Consider the following 22,037-nt stretch of genomic DNA (forward strand, 5'->3'; position numbering starts at 1 on the left):
TTTAAGTGCTGCCGGAGGGGAGGAAAAAGCCAAATAGATGCTGTTTCTGTCGGACATTCGGGTGTTAACTGTCAAACTAAGAGTTCCTCCCACTTTGCTTTTGATGACGTAATATTCATGCGACGGACACGACTCCACAATGGCAACAGTACAAGTTAGCGAAGCTGAAAAGGTGTATATTTTACATGGTATAAGGGTGAGTGTCGACAACGGGAAGACTTTTCATTGAGTATATTAATTGCTGAGGAATATCGTCATGTTTCAACGATCAGGATGACCTGCGAGTGGATGGAAGGGGCTGTGAAGACTATAGACACATGGAGATTGAGACCGACGTGGTGTCCAATACTGACGGATCAGCCAAAGTTTCTCTGGTATTATTGTAATATTTGCTCTGCTATAATACTGGAGGTCATCTGACTGCTCGCGTCACTCAAGATGCATGATGCATGCAAGATGCATACAGGCTTGACAAAATTATATTTAATTTTGCAGGGCCACACAGCAGTTCTAGTGGGAATTAAGGCGGAAATAGGAAAACCGAGGCCCATGGCCCCAAATGAAGGCTATTTGGAGTTCTTTGTTGATTGGTAAGTTGGATGTGTGTGCAAGTGTGACGATACTGGACGCAATCCAGGCACATTATCTGACATAATAAATTACAACTTGATATGTACTCATCGGACACCCAACCAAAAAAAAAAATGTTTTAATTGACGCTATTGGGTTGTTGTTCATTTTAACTGTCTTTTTTTTTTTTTTTTCTGTGTCGTTTGTACTTGCACTCACCAGTTCAGCGAACGCAACTCCAGAATTTGAGGGGCGAGGAGGGGAGGAACTCGGGAAGGAGCTGAGCAACACACTGTACAAAGTCTTCAACAATAAGCACAGCGTGGACCTGAAGAAGCTGTGTATCAGTAAGGGAGAACACTGCTGGGTGCTCTATGTGGATGTACTGGTGAGAGAATAGTATGTTTTTCTTTGCGTCCTTGAATAAGCAAATGTTCCATTGCTAATACACTGCCTTCCGTTGCACAGCTCCTACAATGTGATGGAAACCTGTATGATGCCATGTCAGTAGCTATCAAGGCAGCTCTCTTTAGCACCAAGTAAGTCCTGTTTGAACTCTTTCTTTATGTCCAAGTGGGATACCCACGCAGTTGTGTTCAGAATATCATGTGTTTAAAATAGAACTAAAGATCTTATCGCGTGGGGCCAAGTGTGTTAAAATACACAAGGAATTTGTCGTTGGGAGTCACTGTGACTCCAAGAAACCTTCAGTTTGATCACAAGGCATTTACGAAAGAGCACAAAAACCTGAATAGTTGAGTTTTTCAGAGAATAAGCAATAATGGGACCGTTGCAGAAAGACAGTTTAGTAACGCCTACAATTTACATTTTAGGCGGACCAAATTACAGCTATCAGCAAGCATTATATACAGGGATGGATATAAGTCATGTGTTGGTGTGTATTTATGTGAAAAATATAAAAATCGGACCAGATTTAAGTGTGAACACTCTTTTGTCATAGGACCACCCTTACAAGTCTTTTTCAATGTCTTTTCAGTCAGGCCACAAGAGGGCATCATATCCCATACGACAACAAGTCACAGATTACTATGGAACATCCTCCATCCAGCCATTTTCTAATCCGAATTAAATTTCGATTGCATGAAAAAAATCCAAGATGGAGGATACATTGCGGTTGCCTGCAGTCCTACATTTGTAGTTATCAGTATTTTTGATCTGATTCTTAAATGTATTTGAGCAGACGAGGTACTGAAGTGCTTTTGCTGACAGAATCCCCAAGGTGCACATATCAAACGATGAAGAAGGAGGGAAGGAAATTGAGCTGTCAGATGACCCCTTCGACTGCATGAGACTCGACGTAGAGAATGTTCCCTGTATAGTGACATTGTGCAAGGCAAGATCATTCAATTAGACTCACACATGAAAAGTATTATTGCAAAAGCAGAGGACAGATTTTCTGCATTTTTTTTTGTCTTGTTTTTTGGGGGGGTTAGGTGGGCCACAGGCACGTGGTGGACGCCACTCTGCAAGAGAAGGCGTGCTCCGTGGCCAGCCTCATCATTTCAGTCACACACAAGGGAACGGTCACCTGTGTGAGGAAGATGGGCGGAGGTAGCCTGGACCCTGAGAGCATCTTTGAAATGACTGAAGTGAGTCATCACCGCTTGCCTCAACACGTATGTTTGCAGTGGCAACCATTAAAGCATGCCGAATTTTTGCTTCAAGCGTCAGTTAGTCACTTTCATGATCTTTTTGGGGGTGCCGGTTTTTCCCACTGGATGAGAACCTCCACCATCTACATGTTGCAAAAGTCTGCCAGACTACTGCTAGCCCAATGCTAACATATAATGCAAAACTCCATAGATGAGCTAATGGCAATTAGCACAATATAAGTATAAAGCTTCAAACAACTAAAACAATTCACATACATCGTGGCTGCTCATGATTGAAATGGTAGTTTCAGCAAAACTTTTACACACTGTTGAATTGTGAATTTTTGACTCTCCAGACAGGTAAACGTGTTGGAAAAGCCCTCCACGTGCCTCTCATGAAGCTGCTGCAGCAGGAGGAGAGTTTAGGAACGAGACAGAAAGTGGGCTTTCTTGGTTAGAAATGTCATTGTTGTGTACAATAGAGTACTATGTATATATCATTGTGTACCTTTTTTCCAGTAAAAACTAGCAATTTGTTACAAGTTGTCTTTATTTTTGAGGAAATGGTCTTTATATTTATGGTGAATGTACTGTAGTATACAGTATGACAAAAAAAAGTGATTGAAATCCGTTCAATTTTACCGACAGAGAGACAGAGACACACACACACACACACACACACACACACACACACACACACACGATGCAACTTTAGTTTGTGAACCTCAGATGAGAAGAAAACTAAACAGAAACCGTGACCACCAGATGCTTTGGTATTTCTTTTCATACAGAATATTCCAGCCATATAAATTTTTATTTTAGTGGAAAACGTCTGTCTTTTCCAAAAGAAATATGGTCTGTTGGATATTTTATTCAAAGTTATGAACCTTTAGTACATTGAACAGGACGTTCAATGGTCAGATTCCAAAGATTTTTCAGAGTCTTGTTAAAATTCCTATTCTCCTTGTTAATATGTTTTGTAATACATAAACGTCACTTCCTGAGAGTTGTCAACCACAGGGCCATGAAAAGTTAAGTTTTAATTACTACTTAGTACTGTATTTCCGAACCTATTGACGCTTGAGGCATCGTGGGTGTAGTTACTTGAGCCACCGCTAGGCTTACCCGAATTGTTTTTGAAGCCAACCAGCACACCATACCATAAAGATACTTTCAAATATCAATTTCCATTCGCTACACAACAGTATATTTAATGGCGAGCGATGTTTTGGAATATGAAGAAGAGGATTTTAAAATTGTATTTTATTTTTTTTACACATAGGAGCCGACAGAAACGGGCGTTGTTAATAAACCATACATGTTTGAGCCGGTCGGTGTAAATCAAAGTACAAGTGATGACTGTGGCAACGCCACAGAGAAACCTGGATTAGACTAACATAACATAAACCACGAGGATCGGATTGGAAATAGAGATTGGTATGTGTTTGCAACCCGTAATTGATCAAGCAACCTCAACTCGGTAGCGCAACAACTTTCGAGACGAACAGTTGGTCGTGCTGTGCAATTATAGCACTAAACAATGAATGGGGCGTGTATAACACGCCGTACAGAAAAGTTTTACCCTGTCGGGCAGCTTGCTATGTAGATAGAATAACTAAATATTGCACTACGATGTTTTTTTTTTTACTCAATGGCTCAATTCATAATCGCCATTGTTAGGTGTCGTAGACGCTCGCAAATAAATCTTCACCTCTTACCTGCGCCGCTTCTCGAGTGCATCACGACGACCAGGGTTCTTCTTGGTGCTGCTGGGGGTTGCCGAAGAAAAAAAACATCGTTGGCAAGGGAGCTGGTTTCAGCCTGGGTCGAACTACACTCATGTACCCGATGCTCTCTGCTAAATGTTTGCTAAAGTACGCCGGATCAAAAATGATCAGAACAGAGCTTTGAATACTTGCTTGGCGACCACAGTCGTCCATTCACTGCCTATTGACTTTCTGATCCACTGGTCACGTATTTCTTTTTCCTTTGCAAAGCTGAGAAACATGTTGTCACACCTTCGTCCATTGGTGCAACCAACTGTCACTCAACAAATAAACAACTGTTTAATATCGAAAGTAAGGTGAACACAAAGAGCACACAACCGCGTGCCACAGGTGCCACTAATTGTTTGTCGTCTATGACGTCACAGCCCCGGAAATACGCTAAGACGAGAGGGCGCTCTCGACTGACCATCTAATCACTTTTTAGAAATATTGTAATAATGCATTGTAAGGGGCATCTAAAGGTCTCAAGAAAAAAAAATCAATGTTTGGTCTATGACCTTTAAGATGGTTTCATGTTGTTTTGATTATCTATTTTAAGATAGTGAAAATCTGTTCTGATTATGTAACATAGTTGAGGAAAATTCTAGAATCTGAGCACCTTCTCGCTTTTGCCACGTGGCTTAGGCTGAGGGTTTGAGTAAAGAGAGACCAGATGGGAAGAAATCATTCCAGACGTCTGTCAGACGGTCCAAAGTTTGAAGGCAGACGGGTCCAAAACAAACGCCTGTTCCCTGGCTGCACATTTTGGAAACCAATTTGTGGATTTGTCACTTTTTAAAATAGTGTTTGGCATGTAAACAACACATTTCACAGTTTCCAATTATTTATCAAATGATTAAAGTGTACCGTTATTAACTTCATTATCCAATTTGAAATTAAAAAAAAAAAGCAAACCTTCCCCAAAAACATTTGGCCAATATTCAGGAAAAAAAGATCCCATATTTTTCACGCAGGTTTTTTAACTCACTATGACTCAGATTTGGTTATGTCATCAGGACCGAGGGTTTGACACGGCCTCATCGTTTTTCACATGCATGCACGAGAGATCGAAAGGGAGGGTTCGGGGGCAGAAGATAAATAGCGAGGCTCCACGTTGGCCCATCCTCAGTCTAACAGAGTGTAGCCATGGAGTGCAAAGGCGTGTGCATGCTGATGCTCGTGTTGATGCTGGTCAACTGCTCACTCCAGCAGACTCCGCCAAAGAAGAAGCCCGTACGAAAAGGTACTTTGCGCCGATTTGACGACAGCGTTGCATCAGCGCCGTTGTTGTCATTCGTCCCCTCGTTTGCAATATTTGGTGTCATCAAAGTTATTTCATCACTGAATTTATAGAACACATATGATCACGTGTGACTTCACCTTTTTTTTTTTTTGGTGTTGGAATTAGACAATAATGCTGCCATCGAGGAACTCCAGAGACGGATTGACGACATTGTGCAGGACCTCAACCATCTCAAGGAAGAACAGGCCTTGCAGAGAGGTAAAAATACTCAGATGGAGTACAGACGTGTGTTACTCAAACGGCAAGAACGGTTCCGAACTGGGAGTTCAGATGGACACCCTAAAGCAGTATCATTTCTAAAAAAAAAAAAGACAGGTTTATATTGTTAAAATAATTATTTGTCCAACAAAACAATGACTACTGCAGGACTACGCCAAAAATAACTATTTTCAAGCTAGAAGCCATATTTGGTTCCAATTTTAGTCAGCAGAGAAAAAAAATGCAATAATGTATTATTTTTACTGTTTATCTCTGGCATCTTAGTTTATGACAACTCCTATTTTAGGGCACAGAAACTTGTACCTTTTTGGGGGGCCAAGAATCATATGTGGTTCCAAATAGACCCAGCTGATCATAAATGGAAGATTGATGTCAGAAAATAATGACTACTGCAGGACTACGCCAAAAATAACTCTTTTCAAGCTAGAAGCCATATTTGGTTCCAAATTTGGTCAGCAGAGAAAAAAAAATGCAATAATGTAATATTTTTACTGTTCATCTCTGGCATCTTATTTTATGACAACTCCTATTTTAGGGCACAGAAACTTGTTAAAAATGTGAACATTGAATTCCGGTTCAAATGAAGAATGATCATGTTCCTTTTTAATTTAGGGACAATTGTTACCGATTTAACCGATGCGGCTATCCAGTGTGTTTGAAGGGCACAAAGATGAACGGCAAGTGCGTCTTGGCTGACCCAGTGAAGAAATCGTATCACACAGCCAGCGAGGACTGCAACGCCCTGGGCGGCGTCCTGAGCGCCCCGACATCCGCCGAGGAGAATGACCTGCTAACCGACTACCTCCGCCACAGCGTGGGCAGGGATGAGCAGGTGTGGCTGGGCATCAACGACATGGTGACCGAAAACACTTGGGCGGACCAGAGCGGCGTCAGCATCCAGTTCAAGAACTGGGACACGTCCAACAGCCGCGCCCGTCAGCCAGATGGCGGCCAGTCCCAGAACTGTGCGGTGCTGTCGGGGGCCGCCAAAGGAAAGTGGTTCGATGAGAACTGCCGTGACGAGAAGGCCTCGGTCTGCCAGTTCAACATTGTGTGATCGCGTCTATGCCGTATAATCTCAAATTGCTGCTTTGTGTGTACTTCTGCTGCAATGCCACTTTACCTTCTTTTTAAAAAGAGGCTTAAAAAAAAAATTTAAGATGTCCGGTTCTGTAATTGGACTCGTTCTGATGTTTGCAGTCACTTGCAGAAAACCAGAAATATTTCTAATAGTGTTTTTGAATTGTGTCTTCACAAAATATAATTAGAGCTACACGAGGTGTAATTTGAAAAATACCACGAGCAAAATACTCCTCAGCCACAACATTATGGAACAAATGTCACGGTATTCATTCATTGTTTGTTTATCGTCGTGGTTGTACAACTGCACTTTGGGTGTCGTTTAAGGTGTGCCGGTGTACTCGAACAATATTAAAATTGGGTCTGACGAGACAAGCTGAAGAGTCACAACAACAAAAAAAAAAACCCAACTATTTTAACGTGCCTGTCAAAACTGTACTATGCTGCATTCTGTATTTCACTGACAAGTCTCACATTGAGACTGAAGAATATTCTTGTTTTTAACTTCCCCCCTCACCCTCTATCTTCCTTTTAAATCCAGAAGTTAGATCATGTCTAGCCTGATGTAACCTGAAACCTAAATAAGCTGTAATAAAAGCACATTGTCCACCTAACCCAGACTCATAACATTCCTGTTTTCTTCCCAAAAGGCTTTTTTTTCCCCCCTCCATCCATTTTTCTGTACAATTTGTCCTCATCAAGGGACATGAGTGAGTTGGGAGCTTATTCTAACTGTGGCGGATCCTGGACGGGTCACGAGCCAAATTTGTGAAGCAAACTTGCTCACCACAAATCAACTGCGCCGACCTAAAAAGGGTTTTAAGATTTTATAATTATATGAATTGGTGGAAAAAAACTATGTAAAAACTTGGACTACGGGAGCTGCCACTTTGGATCTGACAGGACTTCTTCCCAACCATGTTTGTCCTGGACCACGTTTCTGCGGTGGAAATATTTTTTTTCCCATCCAGAATTGAAAACCTCAGTGCTTCGGTCAAATGAGGGCAGTGCAGTTTTTCCTTAAAATTTATTGTTAGAAAAAAAAAAAAAAAACTACAGGTAAATAAAAACAGACTAAAAACAATCCAAATCCAAACCACATGGGCAGAGACTGAAAAAATAGAAAAGGATTTTTTTTTTGAGGGCACAAAAATAAGTTCTCAGCACCTCTTCCGGAAGCTTTTTGAAAATTCTGATGAAGCTCAAGTTAAAAAAAAACAAAACAAACAAAAACGTTTCAACTCAATTCCCTGAGCGAGACTGAGGCACAGAAGTTCCCCTCTCTGAGAAGTAACAGGAATCATCATCATTTATCATCATCATCATCATCCCGCAGTGTAAAGTCTTTCAAGTACTCCTCCGATGTCGGTGGTTCCGGTTCCATGTCGGCACCGGACAGTCGGATGGTGTTCATCTCGCCCGTGTTTTTGAACGTGTAGAGTTCATTGTCCACCATCCGGCGGTCCTGGAACCCCAAGCTGTCCTGCCGGTCGATTGGCGTGCGCGGACGAGGCGGGATGAACGACTGGGAGCGGTCCAGGAACGTATTGAAGGTGTCCACCTCGGGCTCCGCTTCCGGTTCGTTGATGACGGGCAGCTCAGAGGGGCCCGTGAACGTTTGGTAGGAGTCCAACTGCATTCCTTTGAAATGGTCTTGCATGCTATCGGCGTAGCTCGTTTCCCCCAGGAGGTGACCGTACATCATGGTCTCGTCTATGGAGGCGTACACGTGGGACTCGTTGTCCGACCGCGATTTGCTGAACTGTCTTTTGCTGGGACGGAACATATTCCCTGTGCCGAGGTAGATGGACGCCTCCTTGTTCATGCGCTCTTTTTTCTTTTTCCTGTGTGGAAACAAAAACACGATGCCCCACTGAAATGAATCGAAATATCATGAATCCGATTCAGACGGTCCCCGAAAATTTGTTTTTAATACAGAAAAATACTGTTCGTCCCGCCAGTCAATCACAGTAGAAAAATTTTTTTTTTTTGTACTTTCAATCCTAGCGAGCAACTCTGACAACAATGTTACAAGGATATTATAGTTAACAAAAAATGACCTACGTAACAAACTAGAATTGAAACGTTTTCGATAACCAAAACTGTATTGCCTGTTCAAAAAACGGCCTCTAAAAGAACTAGAATTAAAGCAAAAAGTTATTTAGTTTCATTTTCATACCCAAGCTTTCAAAGTTGATTTGAAATCGACATGTTGACTTGTTTGCTGTATTCACAATTAGCCAGTATTACAAAAAAAACCCCGAATATGAACACTAAAACTAATAAAAGCTTGTAACTGCGCTATAAAAACAAATTGAAATGAACCAAATAAAAAAAAAAAAAAACTGAAGGGAATTCAACAAATGAAAATTCCAAAAACATTTAGAACTTTCCCGAAACATTCTTAAACTGCATTTACGCAACTGCTACATACCGAAAAGTGCAAAAATCCTCGTCTAGGGTGTTGCTGCAGATGTACTGACCTTACAAAAAAGCAGACTACAGCTAAGATGATGAGGAGAAGAAGAAGGGCTCCCGCGATCCCAAGAAGGATGGCTAAGAGGCCTGTGAAAGCAAAAGAAACGCCATTAATTAGTCTTTTCAATGTATTTTTGCAGTCATAAATGGCGTCCCAAGTGACCATTTTCTTACCGGTTTTTGGCTCTAAAACGATTTTGGTGACTGCCCCAAAGTTTCCACTTTCCGGTATACAGTTGGACATGTTAAGATAGAAGCTGTGCGGCACCAGCAACTTGTCGTCGGTCTTCTCGTCCTCCCGGCGGGTCAGGAGCTCTTCCTCGGAGTCCAGCGTCTTGACCTTGATGGCCGTGTGTCTGTCGTTGCATTTGGGCTGGCTGACGTTGACGAATTGGACCTGCGCCTTGTACCCGCTCGGCAAAGACACGATCCAGGACACGGTGGACGAAGGCCTCATTCCTCTGGGCCAGTTGGGGGTGGTCAGCAGGTTTGGGGAGGACGTATGTGGGTTGACTTGATAAATGATGGTCTCTGGAAAAGGGCACAATCCCAAAAATAAAAATAAATAAATAAATAAATAAATTTACAAAAAAAAAAGAAATCAGGACGCAGTTTTGTGTACAAGTGCAACAGCGCACTCGTGTGGCAGGACAGTGTATGTGCTCCATTTGCACCTACATCGAGCAAAAATTGAAGCTACTGTTGTTTCATTTTGAAAGTCAATAAATCCTGTTAAAACACGCATGCACACTAACACGCAAAAAAAAAAAAAAAAAAAAAAAACATCCCTTAGCGGTTTTCGATTGCGCGGAATCATCGTTTACAGGGCAACCAAAACTAAAATACATCCCTGATCTAGAGTGAGTCAATGTTTGCTGTTGTAGCTCGGGACTTCTCCCCTACCCTGTCCATCGTCGGCCATTTGGACCTGAGGTCTGAACTACAGTCTTATTTTTTTTTCTACTTCTTCTAAAACAAGATTTGCATTATTTGTGAATGTACTGCGATAGTCATAAATGTAGAATCATTTGGGTTTGGATTTCCCTCTGTGCTTCACAGAGGAAGAAAAAAAAAAAAACCTCAGTTTGTCATCTGTATCTGCACATGTAAATCTGCAAGGCAGACAACCACAACCGAAGTCCATTCATGACTTTAAAACTGAAATTCAAATTAAATTACCCGGGATCTCTTTCGTGAAGGTGACGTTGAGAAAAGGCCCTTTCGTCTTGCCGAAGTCTCGCGTCGTCGCCGTGACGGAGATGTTGGCGTGCACCTGAAGTTTCTGGATGTTCCCGTCGGGGCAGTAATCACCCACAGAGAAGCCTTCGCTCTCCTCCACGTGGAAGGAGACGGTAGCGTTGCACTCCTGGCCTGGCACCGATTGTTGGAGACTTCCCGATGGGGACACGAGATCGATGGTGCGGTCCTGGGGGATGTTGAGGTGCCAAGTAAAGCTGTGGAGGGGCATCCGGAGACAGGCATCCAACGGGGGGACAGTGAGGAGGGTCTCGGAGCACGAAGCCACATTATGACAAGCTGGTTTTGGGGAAAATAAGAATAGATGACTTACAAAGAGTTAAAGAGATTTTTGTTTCTTCATAAACATATTAGCTAAACCCCGCTCCTTGCTAGCTCGCCACTGAAGAGATTTTCGTCTCTTCATAAACACATTAGCTAAACCCCGGTGGAACGAAACAAGACGCCGTGGACAAGACAGCTATTGTAGTAGAAAAATATATATTTGGACAGAAAAAAAAAAAAAAGGAAACACATAGGGTACTAGAAAGAACGTGTCCGTCCGACCTCGAGCGTCGTGTCTGCTAGCTTAGTTTAGCTGTTGTTGGTTGAAGTCAAAAGACGCGCGCACAGCAGAGAGCAGCAGACTATTGACTGCTGAGGCGCACTTCGCTCGAGTGGCGTCGCTTCTGAGTCACGTGATATTACAGTGAACAAAAAAAAATAAAATAAAATACAAAATTCTTACCAATAACTTCACTAGCGGTCAATTGCAAATCTTCATTGGGACAATCGAGGAAGGAGAGCTCGGCCTTGCTGCCGGCAGCCACGTTGACCTTTTTTAAAACCTCAGCGTTCACGCTCATCTCGCAATAGGCATCAGAACCCACTTTTTCAATTTGCAGGGACACTTTGGGGTGTTTGCTCAGGTCCACCGTGCACAGAACTGACAAGGAAACAACAACAAAAAAAAGGAGGGCGGAGACAATCAATTACATTGGGTTGAAACAAAAGACGCTTACGTGTTCTTACCATGATGCAAAAACTACGACGACTGATCGTGGACTGTACCTGGATGACCACTCCTCATAACGGACACACTGTATTTCAAAGTGAGTCCCTGCAACGTCCTGTTGGTTTCACAGTTCTTCAGCACCATTTCAAAGTCGCCCTGCTGATGCTCCGGCTGCTTGTCCGTTAGACCCGTCTCGATCAACTTCCCGTCCCGTTTCCCGTACTCCACGCCCACGTTCTTGCCGAGGCACTCCGGCGCCGTGTGACTGTGAAAATGGACGGTGTAGTTGTGCATGCCGGGCACGGCGAAGTCCCAGCGCATCTGTTGGTCGTCGGGGAAATCGTTGGGGTAGTTGGCGGAAATGAAGGTCGTGTTGGAGACGCCTCGTGGTAGGTTGACTTTCACAATGGCCACCACTGAAAAAAAGAAAAGGAGGCGGGAGGATATTCCGGCTCAACAAGAGTGGACAGAAGTTATTGATCATTATATATGTTTGAATGCGACTACTTCTGGTTCCAATGTTGTGATCCTATTTTATACAATCAATAAAATAGTGACATGAATCGATCCACTTACTGCTGGTCTCCGGCCCAACGCTGAGTTTAAAATTAACCGGATCCATCTTTCGGTCTCTTGGCACCCGGAGAGAGACGCGGCCCTTGTAGCGCACCTGGATACTCGTCACAGAACCCCCCTTGCAGAAAGTTCCGATGTCGGCAGGGCCCGTTCGCAGGTAAGTCACAAGAACGTATGTGTGCTCATCGGGACACGTCTCGTCATTGGCGATCTGCTGCATTCCCGGCTCGGGAAAGTCCAGCTGGAAGGCCCGAGTGGAACCGACTTTCAGATCCCAGGTGAAAGTCCGGTTGAAGTCCGGGAACAGCGACGACTCAGCCTGGACAATATCGCCAGAGCAGGAAGTCGCCGTGCAGTCTGGAATGACATGAAAAGACGAGCGCCGGTGGGACCATGTGACAGATTTGTGTCAATACGCATTTTAAATTGATCAGATTTTTACCGGGAGGGATTTGAGCGAGCTAAATGTTTGCTTATGTAAACAAATAGGGTTTTCAGAAAGTCAGAAATACTTTCAACAGACATTTTTTATTTTTTTTTTCTTACTTAGACTGCATACACGTGCATTTTTATTTCACGATGCCCTGACTGCGGATGGTATGACCAACAATGTCTTCCCGTCTTAATATACCTCCGTAACGGATTTTTAAGTGTGGCTAATGTTGCGGTTCTGGAACGCAAATACACTCGGTGTTTACATTTGCCTACCGATTTCTCTGTTGATCTCCACAGTGAAGACCTCTTCGGGGTGAGGACAGGTGAACTCCACAGACGTGTTACGGGATTCTCTCAGAATTCGAATTTTGGGATCGCATGTCTGCTTGGGCGGTTTGTCCACACACACGCTGCAGTCGGGTTCGACCGTGTCCCTGCTGATAATAATGATGGTTTCCGGGTCAGGGGTCACAGACAGCATCCTGCCAGCTGGTGATAAAGGAAACATCAAATATAAGCATCACATTTTTATGCATGAAATGAATGTATAAAGGAGAAGGGAGATTTACCTCTGGGTGCTGCTTTGGCTGTGAAAATCGTCCTGTCCATTTCTTCTCCTGCGGGCACCTCCACGGTCACGGCAGTCCTCCCGAGGAGATCCAGACGGGAAAGCGGCCCGCCTCTGCAGTATCTGTTGGTCTTGATCTGCCCGTTGCTTCTTGTTGTGCTCACGGAGTACTGTGGGCCTCCTTGACATTTGTCTTGCGCGGCTATCTGCTTCAGGTTGTCGCGAGGCAGCTCCAAGGTCAAGACGGTCCTCTCCGGGACGCTGATGTCCCATTTTAGGGTTCTTTTGAAGTCCTTCCAGAGGTTTGGACTGAGCTCTCCTGCGGCAGGTGCGCATGAGCTCTTGGTACATTCTGAGAAGAGGAGCGTGAGATGAGCATCACACAGATTTTGTCAAACCCGTCAAATATTGATTTCATTTTAAGGGCTCACCGATTGTCTTCTTCACCTCTACGCTGTATGCCTCTTGAGGTTTGAGGCAGCTGAACTCCAGCGCGAGACTTTGGACGTCAGTCAAGCTCTTTTCGGTCTGGCTGCAGGTACGGGCCGAGTCGGCACCGGTACACAGCTCGCACTGCGGCTCCTGCGAGAACCTGCTGATCGTCAGAGTCGTGGCGGAATCGACGGTCACGACCACCGTCCGGCCTTCTGAACGGGGGAAAGCGGGACCAGAAACAGCATTCCCTTAATTTACGCAGTACATACACTGTGTTTTGGATTTCAGACTACCCAATTACTTATGCATGCACAAACTTTATACAAATATGTCTGGAGCCGGAAAAAAATAAAAGCCTTCTATAAAACTTACAATGAAGGAAACACATGCTGTATGTATGTCGGAGACTGGACTGTCTCAGAATTGTTTTTGTTATTCATTCCTTTGTTGTGTGTTCACAAACGCCCCTATAGAATTGATTTCCTCGCTTGATTTTCTGTTTTGGTGGATTATTTTCACTTTTCTTTGTGACATTCAAGTGATCATTAATTTCCGTTTTTCGGAGGCTGTCTTTGAACGCCTCTCGAGTCAAACAGAGGAGAGAAGGCAAGGAGTCGGACGCAGACGTGCCTGTGTTTGTCGAGACTGTCAAAAGCATAAAGTGTACGTTTTTAAAAAAAACTCCTTTTTTCGGAGCTGCAACATGTATCTATATCTATATAAGTACACATTTTTACAGCATTGGGAAACATTAAGAATGTTTGTGTCATGTTTTTACTCCGACAGAAACAAAAAAATAAATTTCCCTCCCACATCTTTTTCGATTTTCAAACATTTTTTATAAAGCTCCAAGGAGCCACGAGGTGCATGCAGCTCTGGAGCCGCGTGTTGCCGACCCCCGGGTTAAGATGACAGTGCTCAGTCCTGATTAATGCTTTATATTATAATGTGGTCGGAGTTTGTAGTATGAAGGGAGAAACATGCTCAGCTACAACGGTGGTATCGGAATCTATGGTACAGGCAATATTCTTACTTAGTGGTCCAGCAGAGGCCTGGAACACCACAGACTCCACCGGCGTCTTTGGTGTAACTTGCAGAGAGACAACAGCTTGATCGAGCAGGTCTAAATGGGTCACGGAACCCACTTTGCAGTAGCGAGCCACCGCTTTGCTGTTCTCTTCGAACGTGGTCACCGAATATTGATATCCGTTATTGCACGGCTGTGACGTTTCCCGCAGTCCCTCTCCGAGGACATCCAATCCCACCACTGTCTTCTCAGGCGCCTTGATGGTCCAGATGAATGTTCGTGGGAACTCGCTAAGGAAGGAGGGTTGAGTTTCCACTGTTGAGGGGTTGCAAGTGTCCTTTGTGCATTCTGCATAGCAAGAGAAGGGAAGAGAACAGGCGCACATTGGTCTGGTGCGAGGTTTATTTTGTGCGGGTTCTGCATATGTGTGCATTTTATTTCATGAAACCCTGACTGTGGGTAGTATGACAAACAATGACTTTCCACAGCTACATCTGTTAACTCACCGATGAGCTGATTGAGTGTGACGATGTAAGACTGTTCTACGGGACAGTTGAAGAGCAGCTCAACCTCCTTCTCGGGCTCCAGAGCAAGAATTGAGAAGCACGACGTTTGCGTGTCATTGACCCCGCCGACTGTGCACACTGTACACTCGTCCGAGGGCAGGCCATTTGACACCGTCACCGATGAGCCTTTGTCGGGCCGGACTGTCAGCTGTATGCAGTCTGAAGGAACAGATCGGACCAAGTCAAATGTTACAAGGCAATTTTATTTTGTTTAACACGTGCACATGCACAGTGTGGTGCGAGCAACACTAGTGAATTACTGCCCAAGTACAATTCGATTGTATTTAACTTTTGAGGACAATTCTTCGACATTTAGACAAAGTGCTGTGCAGGATGCATCCATCCATCCATCCATCCATTTTCCAATCGACTTCATCCTCACAAGGGTGGCCTATCCCAGCTGTCTTCGGGCAGTAGACGGGGGACACCCTGAACCGGTTGCCAGCCAATCGCAGGGCACACAGAGACGAACAACCATCCACGCTCACACTCACACCTAGGTGCAATTTAGAGTGTTCAATCAGCCTGCCATGCATGTTTTTGGAATGTGAGGGGAAACTGGAGTACCCGGAGAAAACCCACGCAGGCCCGGGGAGAACATGCAAACTGCACCGTGCCGCCCGTGCAGGATGCAATCATTTTATTTTCCTGAACACTTAGACATACTGCACTCCTGTATTTTAATGTGAGTCGTGATGGCGGTACTGCACAAGATAGATCGATAGACACCTCGTGAGGGAAATTAAATTGTCACTACAGTAATATTGACACATATGAGCTACACTCATACTATTAACACGTTATGCATACTTCCAAAAATGTATTCTGTTGAATCAGGGGGCAGCTAATGGCATATCCTTCCGATTATGGCACCGAGGGGCACGTATTTATCTGTTGGGGTTGCTATGCCACCACGCCATCATTTTGTAATATTTCGGGCATTTTTTTCCCTTTATATTCACTTTTCAACATGCTAGTCCCCTTCCAACATGCAATGATGTCCATCAACGGGGAATACAACTTTAAACCTGGATTAAAAAGGTCAGTTGCTGCTCCACAAAAGAACAGTCACGGCTCTGTAGCAGATTGCAAGTCAATTATTAATGAAGAGATGATCAATTCGAGCCTCCGAGGAAGCGCCATAAAAAAACGCCCCATAAACATTTGAAAGGACAAGAGCGATGTGTCAAACTAAATACCTCCGCTGCGAATTCTATCACGTAATCGCGCGGCTCGGTGCGTTTTACGAGATACGACGTCACCATTATCGTGCCTTACAAAAAAAAAAAAAGTGCTGCTTCGGTTGCAGCCGGCAGAACGCGACACGGCGGCGCGGAGAGCCAATCCGCCAGCCAAACACACACATTTCAGGAAAACACACCTTCAAAATGACTTCATCGGGCAACTTAACCGTCCTCCGCACAAAGTCTCACCTGATGAATCGAGGATAATCAACAACAAAAGTCCGAGCGGCGCGCAGGTGTCGAGCCGCATGATTCGCTTGAGCCTGCAATCCTCCTTACTTGCAAAAACACGTCCAGGATAATGTTTGTAAATTTCCTCCCCTCAACAAAGAAAAAAAAAAAAAACGTGCGAAAGGGCCAGTTGTAGTGTGTCAAAATCGCATTTCGCCTCGGTCCCGCATTACGGCGCTGTCAGGCAGCCACTTCCTGCTTACCTGAGCAGCAGGGGCGTGGTCCGCGGGCACGCTGACCTGTTCAAACCTGACAGGTGAGCTCACACTCCCGACGAATACAAATCCCATACGCGCCGCGTAAAAAAAAACACTTCCCTTCTTATGTGGCGTGTGGGACAATGACTCTCCTATTTATAAGCGCTGAAATATGCCTGGGACGCTTGTCACAGTACGCGAATACCACACCACGCAGGGTGTGGGGGGGGGGGAAATGAAGCGTTTGTGCGCACGCGCACACGCGCGCACACACACACACACACACACACACACACACACACGCACACGCACACACGCACACACAATATTAATTCTTTGCTGTGTGCGCTCGAATACTTGGCACACCGAGCTCACGCTAACCGGTAACGTTGGGCTTCAATGACTGTGCTGAAAAAACGGCGTTCTATCTGCCTTCAGAAAAAAATAAAAATAAAAATAAACAGAGCAGGGAAATGTAGCGGCTGAGAGGACTCAGAAGCCACGCGGATTTAGCAACATTAAGCGTTATGAGAATGTTTCAATAGACAATGATATTGGAGCATCGGTGACGCCACGCCTTTCCCAGCATGCTTGTTAAAAAAAAAAAGCAGGATGTAGTAAGTTAATAGTTGCTCTTTGTTAGCTTCGTTATAAAAGCGTCTGCGGTGGCTTTGAAAACATAGAAGTGTAACGGAACAAAGTGAAAAAAGAACATTTCAGAAGAAAGGGCAGGAGTGAATGCCTTTCAAAAGTATTGGAACAGCAAGCCCCACCCTTTATTTTTGTGATGGACGTGGCCTAGTATCTTTATGCCACACTGTAAAGCTGCTAATTTGATCCTTTTGTTCTTGAAATTTTGAGTTCAGCCAACTTTTGTGGGGACTTGAAAAACTGTCCGACCAGACTACCTTCCATAAAATGTTGGTAGATTTGTTGCTCAAAATCAACAGACCCAATTTTACCAGCATTCAGACAAAGGTCATGCATGTTTGTTGTGGAAAAAGAAGCATTGCAAATTAATATGCTGAGCTTTTTATGGTTTGGGAGGAGCATTTTACTTCATGGGAAATGCTCCGAATGTGACTAACGTGCTTGATGCTCGCTATAGTAAGCCTGAGCAGTGAATTTCACTCCCGGCGCTGCAGAGGCTCCCTCCTGCCTCCACTTGCCACATAACGGAGACATTCCTGAACAAAAACATCCCCGAGGGCAAGACTACTTGACACACACTCGCACACACACACACACACACACACACACACACACACACACACACACACACACACACACACACGCGTATACACACTGTATATTGAAATATAAACGCATAATTTGTCTGTCATATTAGTTTTCTCACATTATCCCTACGTGATATGTCCATCGTCTTCTTATTCTGAATGTGTCTTTCACATCGTATCTATTTTTTTTTCAAATCATAAAAAGCCTTTTAAATGACACTGTAGTGATCTTCACTTTCCCCAAATCCAGTGACACGCAAGCGATTTGCAAAGGCCGCTGATGTTTTAGTTGAACCAGTCTGACAGCATGCAGAGTGGGCGTTTTGGTGGCTCCAAGTGTTGCGCCTGCAAACAAGGGAGCTCAGTGAAGAACTCAGCAGCTGTCACCCCCCACCCCTCCCATGCTAGTGTAAAAGTGGGGCAAGCACACATGCACGCTTGCGAGGGCAGGCGAGTTTGCATGTTTTCATACCAGGGAATAAGGTTTCATGGCAAATGTGTCTTTCCCACACTCAGACGGGAGATGACGCCTCGTCTGCAGCTGAGACGGCTCGAGAGTCGAATGCAGAGTTGGAAAAGTCGGGATACCAAACTGTAGCTCATCAAGATGGTAAACGACGTTGAGTTACCTGCTGCGCATGGGCGGGTCTCCTGCTGGAGCTTGGACACTCCACACGAGGGCAGACACACAAGACTTGACAAGTGTAGTTGAGGTTGTTGAGTATAATCGCACACTCGCTGATGGTGGGGGCAAACGTGGCTTTCAAATCCCATTCAATGAGGTGAATGGTTATCGTTGTCGAAATGCGGCTGGTGGTTGACTGGAGAACAATCCAGGGTGCCGTCTGCCTTCCGTGACCCCTGGGAAAAATATCGAAAGGGAATCGACAATTTATGCATGGAATTGCACAGCCTCATCCACAAATGTGTTTTTAGTCTTTTTCTTATTTCGTAAACTGGGTTTAAAGAGGATTCAGTTCCATTCTTATCACAGTCAGGGACTTGTGTACTGGTCAATTTTTTTTCTAGGGTACAGTATTTATTTACTTCTCAGCCCCTATGGTGACATGAAAGGGGAAAAAAAGCAACTTTGCGTTCCTTGGCAAAGTTTTTTTTGCAAGGGAATGCTTTTTTTTAAATGCGCGTTTATGTACTTCCGGGTCAGTTTGGCTCCTACAGCTTCGAACGCGCGGCTGAGATGACAAAACGCGTCAGATGTCTTTCGCTTATTTGGAAACCGTGCTTAAGATCAAGAAGAGATGTTCTGTCTTTGCATTTCAAGCCAATTTAAAAGTCAAATTCAATAAAACTCGCCCATGGGCAAAAGCTCATTTTTTGTTGTTTTAAAAATACCCGGAAGATGACCCAGAAGGACATAAACGCGCATTCAAAAAGTTTTTATTTTCTTTCCATGGCACCTTAGGGGATCCAACACTAACATAACATGATACGTGACACCAGAAGTTATTTGTCAAAATGCTTTTCCAGAATTTGGAAAAGGAGGAAATGGGTACCAGTTCAAAGTTTTATTTTGAAAAAATGATGATTTAAAAACTGGATTATCTAATGTACATGTTTTGATTTCTTTGAAATAATCGATTATTGGCATGGTATATGTTTGTTTGCAATGGCGTAGAACTCCAGTGTCTTATGCTGAGGGGAGAAGCGGTTCGGATAATGGATGAATGAATGAGTTTGTAATATTATATTGCAATATGAAGACTCTCGTGCAACGAAATACATTTTGCAACATTTTAGAAATCAGTTTGATGCAGTTCTACCCCACGCCGAAGATCTAATAAGTATAGATTATGTTCAAATGAATTTGTAATCGCATTACATAATGGTAGCCGTCTCGTGGCCATTATGTGTATATAAACGCAATACAGGGCAAGTGCTTGTTAAGCAGTCATACATTGTCATGTGATGTCAGAATAAATGAAATGAAATGACACTTACCCTCCTCCTGTTCCCTTTAATTGACTAGTGAAACAAATTTGTTTCCCATTAGGTCAAAAATCTTCAAGGCAAGGCATTTTATATAGTGAACGGAACTATCTATTGGGAGGATTTTTTTTTTTTGATAGATAGACGCTTCCACACAGGGACAAAATTGTTGTTACTCTTCTGTTAAAACAAAGACCTCACCGGAGCTTTATAGTAGTTAAATGTGTTTTCCTTCGCCAACGGATGTTTTTAGTTATTTATTTTGGGCCATTATCCGTTTGGAAGATCGTGGCCTGTAGCTTTGCACGGATTCAAAACAGCAAAATAGCCCAGAACACAAACCGGGCTTCCTAAATGTATCACAATAAGCGCAGTGTTCATTTTCTTCATATGCTTCTTTTTTTTTTTTTTTTTTTTTTTTTTGCATCTGTAAAAATAGAGCTCATTTGACTTGCCAATTAGCTCCACTTTTGTCTCATTCATTGAAAGGACATCCTCCTAGAAGCGTGGCTTGTCATGTTATTTCAGTGACCATTGTGTGCTTTCAAGGACAGACAATGATATTATATGATATTCCTACAATGAAATTCATCCATCCCCTGAAGCGCGTTCCAGCTGTGGTCATTTGATTGTAGTAACAGTGAGTAAGGTATACTGTATAATTCTGTGTATGTTTGTGTAGGTGGGATTAAAACGCAGTGTGTGTGCACGACCAGGTGGTACAGGCTCATGGAAAGTCGTAACACTGTTTCCGCTGTGCTGCATGCAGAGAATGCCTGGAGAATGTCCCCTTAACTGTGGGCACTGGTGAGATGGTTAACTATCAACGACTACCACAGGTAGGTTTATTGACTCACCAAACAGTAGGTCACACCCAGTTACTGCTCTGTATACTGAAGCCAGGAGCCGCAAGACGGGTTTAACGTGAAATGACTGTTGCTGGTTTCGGACTCCTTGCTGCACCGCTTGCTTAATAAGCCCATCGTACCAGTTGAGATGGGCTCACAATTGGGAATCTGTAAATTTCAATGATGATCATCTGTTAACAGCTTTCTGTCATCATTTTCAGGGTTGCACAGAGTTTCGTTTAACAAAAACTATCACACAGAGTGCTATGGATGCGACTTTGACTTTGTTAGAAGAGAAGATTGTTGTACATAGAAGGAATTATACAATGTTGCACCTTGTTTAATTTTTGCCTGCAATATGTCCAGTCCCAGGAGTGATTAGACAGTGTTACATTTTTGTATTTTTTTAGATCACCTCTGAAAACAAACAGTAACATCACATAATGATAATGACTGAAACATATTTTCCTTCAGGTTCAATAAATCTGTGTTTGATTTTAGGAACTGAACAAGACAAGTGAATGCATTTTTCTACAATATTCTATTTCTTTAGAGGTACTTATAGCGCGTGATGTATGTTTTCAAGGCGTTGTTTGTTTTGAATATAAAGTCAACCAGTTCGGTATTCGCGGTTTGCATATCCACGCACTATTTAGTCACTTTTCCAATGCATTTCAATGGGCGACAACGCTATTTGCGGGCCCGCCCGGTCCCTATTGCACGCGAATTGCGAGAGTTGACTGCACTGAACCGGATATTTTCACACGGGTGTGAGGATAACTGATTCGGGAAATGGATGCCTGGATGGTGTTTCGCATGAACGCTCGCCAAAAAATGTTCACGTTTCCAACATTGTTATGGCGCCCCCACGTGGCGCTCTTTGCAACTCCCACTCGTTCCTGTCCCGGAAGACAGACAGCACTGTGGAAATGAACATAAAGCATGATGGAAATGGCGTCATTCACGGTCCGTGGCTGTGCTCTGTGCACGGTCACTTTGCTTAACTTTGCCTTCGTCTTCCTATCCGGCGCGGATTTTATTCGCTTTCTATCATTCCGAGCTATTTACCATAACATCACCGGAGAGACGATACTGTGCCAAGGTAAGTTTTCTCTTAGCGTCGCTTGCAAGCTATCGTAAACTATTACGGGTGAAACGTCGTCGTGGTGGACGCGTGCACGATTAATTTTTGCACGTCTCTGCCGATAGTGCGTTACAATAGTTGAAACTGGCTATGGTAGTAAACAATTTCGTAAACTTCATCGCATATCCGCCCGGCTAGCTCAGTCGGTAGAGCATGAGACTCTTAATCTCAGGGTCGTGGGTTCGAGCCCCACGTTGGGCGAAGTGTTTTGTCTGTCATTATTACGTATATGAATTTTTAATGTTGGTCGACGTCGATCGATTCGACAGTGTGCTCCAAGTCGGCTTATTTTTTTATATAT

At 43.8% G+C, this 22,037-nt stretch overlaps 4 protein-coding genes and 1 non-coding gene across 7 annotated transcripts in view; 4 read left to right on the top strand and 1 right to left on the bottom strand.

Annotated features, from left to right (window-relative positions):
• The first annotated feature begins 80 nt into the window (after positions 1 to 80).
• Positions 81 to 2,725, top strand: exosc7 (exosome component 7). Its single transcript, XM_019870792.1, has 8 exons — positions 81 to 196; positions 273 to 374; positions 496 to 590; positions 793 to 958; positions 1,039 to 1,109; positions 1,801 to 1,924; positions 2,025 to 2,180; positions 2,540 to 2,725. Exons 1-8 carry the CDS (start codon positions 140 to 142, stop codon positions 2,639 to 2,641), a joined length of 873 nt encoding a protein of 290 aa, XP_019726351.1. The 5' UTR covers positions 81 to 139; the 3' UTR covers positions 2,642 to 2,725.
• Positions 2,726 to 5,058: 2,333 nt separating this feature from the next.
• Positions 5,059 to 7,151, top strand: LOC109516331 (tetranectin-like). Its single transcript, XM_019870797.1, has 3 exons — positions 5,059 to 5,192; positions 5,358 to 5,450; positions 6,122 to 7,151. Exons 1-3 carry the CDS (start codon positions 5,096 to 5,098, stop codon positions 6,526 to 6,528), a joined length of 597 nt encoding a protein of 198 aa, XP_019726356.1. The 5' UTR covers positions 5,059 to 5,095; the 3' UTR covers positions 6,529 to 7,151.
• A 410-nt stretch (positions 7,152 to 7,561) lies between these two features.
• On the bottom strand, positions 7,562 to 20,773 carry cdcp1b (CUB domain containing protein 1b). 3 transcript variants are annotated; one of them, XM_019870785.1, is made up of 15 exons: positions 20,602 to 20,773; positions 18,427 to 18,658; positions 14,828 to 15,046; positions 14,328 to 14,669; positions 13,291 to 13,506; positions 12,861 to 13,211; positions 12,565 to 12,780; positions 11,857 to 12,213; positions 11,337 to 11,696; positions 11,014 to 11,211; positions 10,209 to 10,565; positions 9,204 to 9,560; positions 9,035 to 9,116; positions 7,886 to 8,395; positions 7,562 to 7,845 (listed from the first exon to the last, which is right to left on the bottom strand). In XM_019870785.1, the coding sequence occupies exons 2-15, from the start codon at positions 18,569 to 18,571 to the stop codon at positions 7,794 to 7,796; spliced, it is 3,762 nt and encodes a 1,253-aa protein (XP_019726344.1). In that variant the 5' UTR covers positions 18,572 to 18,658; positions 20,602 to 20,773; the 3' UTR covers positions 7,562 to 7,793. The 3 variants fall into 3 exon arrangements, with proteins under 3 accessions (XP_019726344.1, XP_019726345.1, XP_019726347.1); XM_019870786.1 differs by having other exon boundaries at positions 7,562 to 8,395; XM_019870788.1 differs by lacking the exons at positions 18,427 to 18,658; positions 20,602 to 20,773 and adding an exon at positions 16,321 to 16,554.
• A 485-nt stretch (positions 20,774 to 21,258) lies between these two features.
• nrm (nurim) overlaps positions 21,259 to 22,037 on the top strand; it is a 3,152-nt gene continuing 2,373 nt past the window's right edge. Inside the window, exon 1 of the mRNA XM_019870794.1 lies at positions 21,259 to 21,694. Coding sequence (XP_019726353.1) covers positions 21,535 to 21,694 — 160 coding nt within the window. The 5' untranslated portion in view covers positions 21,259 to 21,534. The remainder of the gene's footprint in view (positions 21,695 to 22,037) is intronic.
• On the top strand, positions 21,865 to 21,937 carry trnak-cuu (transfer RNA lysine (anticodon CUU)). The gene has a single exon. It is a non-coding gene; the product is annotated as a tRNA-Lys (tRNA).

Source organism: Hippocampus comes, unplaced genomic scaffold (genome assembly GCF_001891065.2).
Source record: "Hippocampus comes isolate QL1 unplaced genomic scaffold, H_comes_QL1_v1.1 scaffold35, whole genome shotgun sequence".
In the NCBI taxonomy this organism is placed as follows: Eukaryota; Metazoa; Chordata; class Actinopteri; order Syngnathiformes; family Syngnathidae; genus Hippocampus; species Hippocampus comes.